The 9,720-nt window shown below is 27.1% G+C and overlaps 2 protein-coding genes across 2 annotated transcripts in view; both read right to left on the bottom strand.

Moving 5' to 3' along the window:
• The window catches only part of LOC101491418 (UDP-glycosyltransferase 72E1), a 1,678-nt gene extending 285 nt beyond the window's left edge, over positions 1-1,393 (bottom strand). The window contains 1 exon segment of the mRNA XM_012719016.3: positions 1-1,393. Within this exon segment, the coding sequence (XP_012574470.1) occupies positions 1-1,251 (1,251 nt within the window). The 5' untranslated portion in view covers positions 1,252-1,393.
• A 7,338-nt stretch (positions 1,394-8,731) lies between these two features.
• LOC101491101 (protein BZR1 homolog 1) overlaps positions 8,732-9,720 on the bottom strand; it is a 3,678-nt gene continuing 2,689 nt past the window's right edge. The window contains exon 3 of the mRNA XM_073364395.1: positions 8,732-9,720. This exon is cut by the window's right edge and continues 21 nt beyond it. Coding sequence (XP_073220496.1) covers positions 9,120-9,720 — 601 coding nt within the window. The 3' untranslated portion in view covers positions 8,732-9,119.

The following is a 9,720-nucleotide window of genomic DNA, read 5'->3' as shown; positions in this document are numbered from 1 at the left end:
AACAATTCCATCCTCTTCCGCCACCACCCGCGCCGCCACCCCAATCTTCTCCGACAACATAGCGGCATTCATCTTTTGTTCCGCATAAAGCGGCCACGCTACCATCGGAACTCCACTAAGGATACTCTCAAGAGTAGAATTCCAACCGCAATGCGTCACAAAACCACCTATCGAAGGATGTTTCAAAATCTCAGCCTGTGGGGCCCACATGGGGATACAAAGCCCAACCTCTTTTGTCCTCGTCATAAACCCCTCAGGCAAGTAATCCACAACCGCTGATCCATCTACGCGCTCGAAAAATGCCGCAGATGCATCACCTTCAATAGGCCGCCGCACCACCCAAACAAACCTCTGCTGACTCAGCTCTAACCCGTAAGCCAATTCCCTCATTTGACGCTCTGACATCGTCCCACCACTCCCAAAAGACAAATAAATCACCGACTCAGCCGGTTGCCGGTCAAGCCAACTTAAAATCAAATTCCCATTCTCCTCCCGCTTCAATTCCGGTTCAACTGTTCTCACAAGTGGTCCAACCGAATAAACTGACCCTTTTGTAAACCGTCCTAAAATCCCCTGTTCACTAACCGCCTTAATAGTTTTTGGCTCCAGATCATGCCACGTGTTCATCAAAATCCCATCAGCCGTTAATATATTCTTTACGGTGTTAACGAAACCTTCGTGAGTAGGCCCATACGGTGAAACAAACGTTTCGAGTGTATCCTCAAACCGAACCGGTTCACAACCAGGAATAAAAAGCGGTTCATGATCATTGGCATGTCTTGATAACGCTTCCTCGTCGATGAAAGGAAGGTAAATAGTAACAGCAGAGAACCAAGCGCTAGTTGCGAAGAAAACATAGGTTGACATGTGAAGATCACGTGCCATGGGTAAAGCTACAGTACCGAAGATGTCGACAATAAGAGATGAAGGAGGAAGCTCCATGGATTGGATTTGAGAGCGAATAAAAGGAAGAGATTCAATCAAAGTTAAAATAATTCGTGCAACTAAGGATGGTTTTGGTGGAAGTTTATCGGAGACATCGATGGAAGGTACAAGAACGATGTTGAGGTTGGATGTTTGTTGAAGTATATTTGATGTTCTTGTGTCTGAGGAATGATCGGTGGTGACAACAAAAACGGTGGCGTTTAAGTTATGGTGAGTGGTGAGACGTTTACCTAATTCAATAGTGGGAATAAGGTGTCCCATGCCAGGACTAGCTAGAAGGACAACATGAGTTTTTGGGGACACCATTGCACTCGATGTCTTATGGAATCACTCACTTTAGTTTCTTGCCTGTGTCACTCTGTTTTTATTTTTATAAGAGAAAAATAACTCAATGTTGACTATTCTAGTATAAAATTTACATCACTTTGCATTTACTTCACAATTATTAATTCTACTAATTATAAATATTTTTGCAGTTCTTTGAATTTGATGAAGAGGTATTTATGGACATTCATAACGGCCTAACCTTAGGCCTGTGCCAGATATTTCCTAGGAGGAAACTCTGATATTTTTTCTTTCTTTAACATTATGTTTCCAAGTGAAAATTATACTCACTTTGTTATTTTTTTAATTGTGGATTTGCGGAGAATTTTATTTCCATTTAATTAAAGTAGTAAATTTTAATGATTGTTTTGGTATTCTAAACAATAAAAACCACAATTAGAAAAGAATAACAATATAATAAATGTGAATTGAAGAATAACAATTTGGTAGTTGTCACGATTATATAAAATCAGAGAGTACAATTAAAAAACGAAAAAAATTTATTAAATACTAAAAATAATACTCTTTTTCAAACAAATTCTTTTTATAAATATAAAAATTATTATGAAAAAAAGGAAGTAACATTTAATTGATTAAAAAATAGTCTCATTTAATTTGTTTTTAACTATTTATAACATCAAATTAACTATTTCCATATCTAATTTTTTTTATAATAAATTTTTTGAGTAAAGAATTAGTATTTCTATCCAAAGTAAGAAAGATTTTACAAAAATATTTATATTTATATTTTTAACGATATTAGCATAGCTCCGATCAACAACCAAAAAATTTAATATCTATCTGTCTTTTACTTATAGACTAGACTATTGGAGTTAATTGTTTTTTTAAATATATTTTTATATGATTAAATAACATATTTGGTTCATTAACTTTAATTTCAGTTAATTTTTAGTCTTTATTTTTTTTTTATTTTTTTTTTTAATTTTAAGTGATAATTTGATCTTTTATATTTTAAAATATCAACGATGTTATATTTCTTTTATAAAAATTCAAAAAAATCATCAAAAGTTTCAAACAAAAACATATAAAATTAATTATATTATTCAATATAATACAAATCTCATCAAATTTGTAACTCAAATCTTCAAATAAACTCATATTTTTATTCTTTATTTGATGTTGTTAGAGAAGAAAATATGAGTTTATTTAAAGATTTAAGTTATTGTATTATATTGAAGATGATAATTAATTTTATGGATTTTGTTTAAAAAAGTTTATGAATTTTTTAAATTTTTACAAAAAAAAAAAATAGCATTGTTGATATTTTAAAACATAAAAAATCAAATTGCCACTTAGAATTAAAATAAATGATCAAACTTGAAAAATAAATAAATAAAACGTTAACTAAAATTAAATTAAATGACTACAAATAATATTTAGTTTTTTATATATTAAAGTAACTGTTTTCTATTAAAGTGTTCTCTATTTTAAAAAATAGAAGACATTTATTTTATATCAAGTACTTGTTTTTAACATATTCAATTATTTTACAAACACTATTCATTAATATACCCTTTTAGATTTTTTATTTTATCGCTCACGTTTAAACTCTTTTTGGTTAAATATCCTTAGTAGTTAGTATTATATTACCTAAAGAAATGAAACATAGTAACTATTCTTTAAAAAGTGCAGTTTGTTGTCTTAATAGGGCATTATGGCATATAATCATCATGTCGTTTAGTGGTTTGAGAGACTTTCAATGACAAGGAGATATTTCTTGAGTTCAACTTTTTTAACAAAATTAATAATTAATTTTTGATATTAGTTTTTTCAAACACAAAAAACTGTAGAGACATATCTCTAAACCCATGTCAATTTAACATGCTATAGCATTCTTTTATATTCATATTCAACTAAGTTTTTCCAAGTAAATTTTAAATTAATTTACATGGTCAACAGAAAAGATTCAAACGTATTAATTATTTTTTAAAATAATTTATTATCTCTCACACAAATCTAATGACCTGTGTTTAACATTTTTTTTTTGTTAATAAACTTTTTTTATTGGTCCAATACAATGATGTATCCCAGTCTCATAATAATCTATCTTTCAATGATTTTATATAATTAAGTAAAATATATAAATAAAATAGAGTTAATAGTATTTTTATTAAATTACTTTTTTTTATCAAATATTAATATATTTATTATTATCATAAATATATAGTGAATTATATAAAATTGAGAGTGATGAATTTAATATATACTAAATAGTACACTAGAAATATATAATTAGTATTTTTTTTTTTTAATATTTGCAAGCTCCAATTATATTGAATCAGTGAATTTTTTACAAATATAGTATTCTTTTGAAAATAAAATATAAACAAAAATAATAACTAAAAAATAAATATATCTAAATTTAATTTAAAACTAAAAAAATCAGTTTTTAAATGATTTTTGTTTATATTATATTTTAAAAAAATATCAATTACAGTTAAACAGATCAAGTATTAATTTTTTTTTTTAGTCTTAGATCAAGTATTACTTTTATTAATCATATTTGATGCATATGTATAAAAATTAAAAATAAATAAATTATAGTCCTCGGGCCCATAACACTGGAGCATTTTTCAAACATATTACAGGAAGCTAATTTAACATTGACGTTGAACAATTAAGCTGGCAGGCAGGCCAACATTTATGATGATTAAATGAACTAGGAGTACTGGTAGCTATATGTATCAACTACTCCAAATGAGTAATTTATTTATATAAAAAATATAGTACCAATAGAATGATTGGTGATTGTTAGTTTATAATATGTATCAATTAGATTATTTATTGTAGAAGATGGAGTATTGTCACCAAGATAGATAGATCTAGGGTTAAATGGTTCTCTACGCCAAAGGATTTTATCAAAATCAATTTTTGATTAGCAAGATTGTATTTGAATCATATTGTAAAATTATATTTGAAAAAAAAAAAACTAATACTCTCTTTGTCCGATAATAAATAAACAGATCATTTGAGTATTTTATATATATTTAAAAAAGTGTATAAATAAAATATAAAAAATAATACATTTATTAAATAATTCTTATCAATTATTAGTATATTCACAATTATCATTAATATAAATTAGAAGAAAGTGAATTAAAAATAGTGCATGTAATATTAATTTGAAGAATTATTTATCTTGGGATAATATTTTTAACAAATGAAACACGGTACATGAAATAAAAAACTGTACACTTGTCCTTTAATTCTAACACCGTTTTCCATCCATTTCACAATTAGTATTGTTTTTTGCTTAATTATTTCACACATCCTAAAAAGTAACTATAAGTAAAAGACAGAGAATAGTAACTCACTATCATAAACGTAAAATACTATTATAAACATAAAGTGTAACATAATCTAAGGAAAGTGACGTTTATAGTATCAATTGAGTGTATCATTGAAAAAATATCAACATCGAAAATTTTCATTCATTTGCGGACTTTTTTTTCTTTTGCTAAAGATATTCATTATGAGACTCATATAAAATACTAAATCGATTTTTAAAAAATTTAATAAGTATTATATGAGTAGCATATCTTGACCATCTTCAATGGTCACTTTAAGGATCTCACTTTTAGTTTCATACACTATTATTATGAATTTTAAGTTAATAACAATAACTTTCGTTCGAGTCACACAATCTCTGATCAAAATTGATTGAATGATATAAATTTAAAAATTAAAATTTTTGTTGAAAAGATTAAATTTATCTTTAAATTAAAATCAGACCTAAAATCACTTAATTGTATGCAGTCATTGCATCTAATTCAAATTCATAAAATATTATGTACCTCTTAAACAATACTACTTTTTTTTATTTTTTATTTAAATTAAAAAAAATGGGAAAATTGATCTTCTAATTTTTGGTAGGATTATTTTTTTAATAAATCAGTATTGACAAATGATGAAGGGTTATGATGATTTCTATGTAGTTTATTTTTTATGGATTTAGTTTTTCGTGATTTGTGTACAATATTTCAATTGAACGGAACAATATTTTATTGAACATATTTGCTCAGAATTTATGATACGCACATTTCCACCTCAGGGAGAAAAAGAAAAGGTACATGATCATTTTGCAATTGAACTTTCTTTTTTTTCCTTTCTATTCTCGGCCTCGTAGGGGCATTTGGGTTAAAAAAAAAGCCTCGCAAAGGTTTACCATGCTAAAATACACTTATTAAAACACTTGCTCTAGATTTATATTTTTTTGTTATTATTATATTAGATTTTAAGATTTTGGTGCACTTATTAATATTTATTATTATTATTATTATTATTATTATTATTATTATTATTATTATTATATTAGATTTTATATACAATTAAATGTAAAATCATAAATTTGCTAATATATTGACTTATATCAATTTTTTATAAATTTGAATGTATTATTATAAGCTATAGTTAAAATATGATATTGGATAAAATCATAATTTCAAAAAGTCATATTAAATCTTAAAATGGAGTATAATTTTATTGGTTGATTAGTTTGTGTCTATTAAAAAAATATCTAATTATTTATTTAAAGATGTTATATGAAATATGCAAATTAACATGACAAAACCAGACTTTTAAGTCTAAAAATAAGCTTTTGAAATGGATTGAAAATTCTCATTTTTATTCAACTCATTAAGTTTGGGTCTTATCCACTTCAACTCATTTGATGTTATATATATTTATATTGATGTATAGTTAAAATTTAGTTATTAAATTATATTTGGTATTTTGTTGTAAATTTAATTAATTTTAGTTGTTTTGCTGTGTTTGTGAATGTATATTTAAATATTGTGTTATATATTGTAATATAATTTTATTATTTTTGAGATGTTTAAATTTTTAATTTTAACCATATTTTTTTAAAATAAATTTTTTTATTACTCTTAAATTTATTTCACTCTTTATCGAATTGATTTCATTCGAATTCAAAATAAAATTCATGGATTGAAAATTCAATCTACTCCAAATAAAATTGAATTGGTAGAATATTAGATTTGTCTAAAATCAATTCAATTCAGAATTTGAATTTTTCAACCAAGTCTAGGTTTTATAAAACCTACTTCCGTCCAGCCTATCTACCATACCGATGGAGATACCTTTTTCGACTTCAAATGTGGTGGTGTGGTTGTGTTTGAAAAAATAATGATAGTATGTGTATTGGGCTTCAAAAAGGGATATATGGATATCTAAAGCAACTAGTGAGCCCTAAAGCAAAAGTTTTTGAAACCTCACCTATGTATGAGGTGGACAACACACACAAAGTTATTATTGGCTGTCAAGGAGACAAATTGTCAGTGAAGGTTTGCGGATAAATGCTGAAATTAAAGTGTTAACGGTTTAATTTAAGATCGATTTTGAGTAGCAATAACAATTAAATGCAAATTGAGTGCATACTAGCAAAAAAAATATGGATACAGAAAATATAATTACTCGTAAAATTAAACGGATATGGATGGAGTTATAAGTATTATAATATCTACGTTACTTTCGCATTTATATAAATATATTATTTACTTTTTATATTATATTATATTAATATTTAGTTTAATTAATTTTTTTTTATGTTTTAACATTTATTGATATTATTAGACCACTACAATATTTATAATGAAAAATAAACGTTTACAAACTTTTTAAGAATTTAATTTTAATTAATAGATAAATAATTGTGACTTTATAAGTAATAGTTATATCTTATTAATCGTGACTTTATAATTATACTTACAACTTTTTATCAATTTTTTTTTACATATTTCGAATAATATTGTCGTAGGACTTGCAACTTCATAAATTATTATTATAGATATTTGAATATGTATTGTAACTAAGGGGGAAATAAGTCATGTCAGACTTTGAAAGATTTGAACCTCACTTACGATTAATTTTTTATGCACGAGTTATCTTTTTTATAAGTATGAGTTTGATATATTTAAATTAATAGGCTTTTAAAAGAAGGTTGAGCCTAACTTTTTTAGTAAACATGTCAGAACAAATCATAGATAGGTCAGACGAGGCCGATCTAGCCTATTTTTACCCATAATTGTAATGTGTGTTAATTTAAAATATTTTGTGTTATAAAATATTTTTTCTAATGTTTTTTATATTTATTATTAACAAATATTTGTCCCGTGTTTTTTTATGCATCAATTATAAAAATTTATCTCGCATTATGTTAATATTTGACATTTATTTTTTATGTATCAATAAAAAAAATATTTATTATGTCATGTTTTATATTTAGTTAACTGAAATATGTTTGTGTCGTATTTTTTTTATGCAATAGTTATAAATATTCGTATATGAACTTTGTAGTTTTATTTAAATTAAATAGTAAGTTTTTAATTCCTAACTTTTAAAAACCACTTCATTTTCTCGATTCTTAACTTCTAAAAACATTTTTCTTAAAAAAACTACTCCTTTTTTTGTTAAATTTTTTTAAATGTTGATTTTTGGGTAGTTATATATTTTTTTACAGAGTAATTATATTTTTCTTATATTATAAAGTAGGTATTTCATTTTTTTGGTAGTTATGATTTTTCTTCTTCTTATATCGATAATTTGTTGACATTTATATCCCTTAAACTTTGACAATGATTAGAAATAAAGAGAATAATATTGATTTTTTTTTTTTATAGCAATTTTTTTTTATATTGATAGGTGATGATATTCAAAGACATTTCAATTGTAGAACAATCCATTACATGCTTAAAAATAGATACCTTGTTAGTTGATTTGTCCTTTTTTTTTAGGCTCAACAAGGGTTAAAAGTTAATAGTAAAACTTAAAAATCTATTTATTTGTAAATATTTTGCTTTTATATTTTAAAATAAATCATTATGATTATGAAAAGATGAAGTAGTAACTATGGCTGATGTACTCATCAAAGTATTGTAAGTATTTCTTTGAACACTCATTATTATCATTTCTAAAAATGAAAAAAATTGACGACTTCAAGATTTTTTTTTTGCCTAATAACTTCAAGAGTATATTATCTCTTTAATAATAAATAAAATTAATAGACAATTTAGAAATTAAAAATGTTATCACAATGTAAATTGCATAAAACTTTCATTATTCTAACTTCTTAAACCAACCAAATAAGCAAGTAGAAAATTCTACTTTGTTTTTCAAATAATATTAAAAATCCAATCATTTTATATGTTGTCACGTTTTCCCAACTCGTTTTCCCCTTTTATTTCTACTCTCACTCCAAACAAAAATTGAAACGACAAATGCATTAATCTTGATGCCAATTTTAGCAAACCACTGAACCAGCATAAAATTGAAACAATAATGCAGTAACTTAGATGACCAAATAAAGCAAACCTAGAAGATGAAGAAGATAACTCAATCAAAGCGAAACCAATGATAGCCATAACAAACATACAACACAAAAACTTAGTTGGATGGTCAGCAGTATAATCAATTATCAAGAGGATGAAAAAATGTCAGAAGGTCATCAATAAGAGGAGCAAGAATATATATGGACCTTGTTTCCCTTGGTTTTAGTAAGATTCAAGTCTCAAAATACTTCCTTAAGGTTGCTTCAAATGCAACTCTTCAACAATCAACAAGGCATTACAAATCAAGTCAAATTTTCATATCGAGTACCCACTAACCACAGCTATATAAAAAGAACTGTACACAAGGTAAATATTATAGCATAACACCCAATTCGGAATTTCCCTGACTAATGCAGAAGTAGAAGATCCAAGCAATGCCCTTGTCGCCAAGAAAACCAGGCACACGTTCTGTGGAATTGCAATTGAATCTATGATTTTTCAGTGTATATTGTAGAACACAAATGTAAGTTGGTTTTATCATCATCAGGCCTTACCAAACCCGAGAGTAAGCTCCAATTCATCCATTCCTACTTCATGAATTCTCTCACCTTCCCACGGCTTCACAACTCTGCCATTCTCAAAGTCAAAATCTGAGCCTCTACCTCTCTCAGCAGCTGAACTTGAAGCCCATTGCATACCTTCGTTCATATGAATCATATCCATCGAACCCTGAGGAGTGATCTTCTGCATTACTGGTTTCATAAGATTAAATGTAGGTGAAGGAGGAGCAGCACCTTGGGCACCTGTTGTTTGAAAACTAACCCATCGATCAGAGTCCACAGTAGAAGCATCAGACTCGTCACATTCTGGAATAGAACAAGGGGGTAAGTGGTTACGGCGCGAGGGGCTTGACGGTGCAGAGGTAGCAAAAAGCGGGTGGCGAAATGAGGAGTTAAGGGAACCATTAGAGAGGGATTCAAAATCAGCTTTTCGCTTTGAACTTCTGGGAGAAGAAAGAGGTGGGGTAACAGGAGCACTGTTGGAAATCCTGAGGGGTGGAAGGTTTGTAGGAATTGAAGTTATGTTTCGGATGAACGGTAGGAGAAAGGAAGAGGAGTTTGTAATTCCATCCATGCGAGTGGGA

The sequence above is a fragment of the Cicer arietinum genome, chromosome 8, assembly GCF_000331145.2.
Source record: "Cicer arietinum cultivar CDC Frontier isolate Library 1 chromosome 8, Cicar.CDCFrontier_v2.0, whole genome shotgun sequence".
NCBI classification, from domain to species: Eukaryota; Viridiplantae; Streptophyta; class Magnoliopsida; order Fabales; family Fabaceae; genus Cicer; species Cicer arietinum.
Note: the sequence above shows the minus strand (reverse complement) of the source record. Positions and strands in the feature narration are given on the sequence as shown.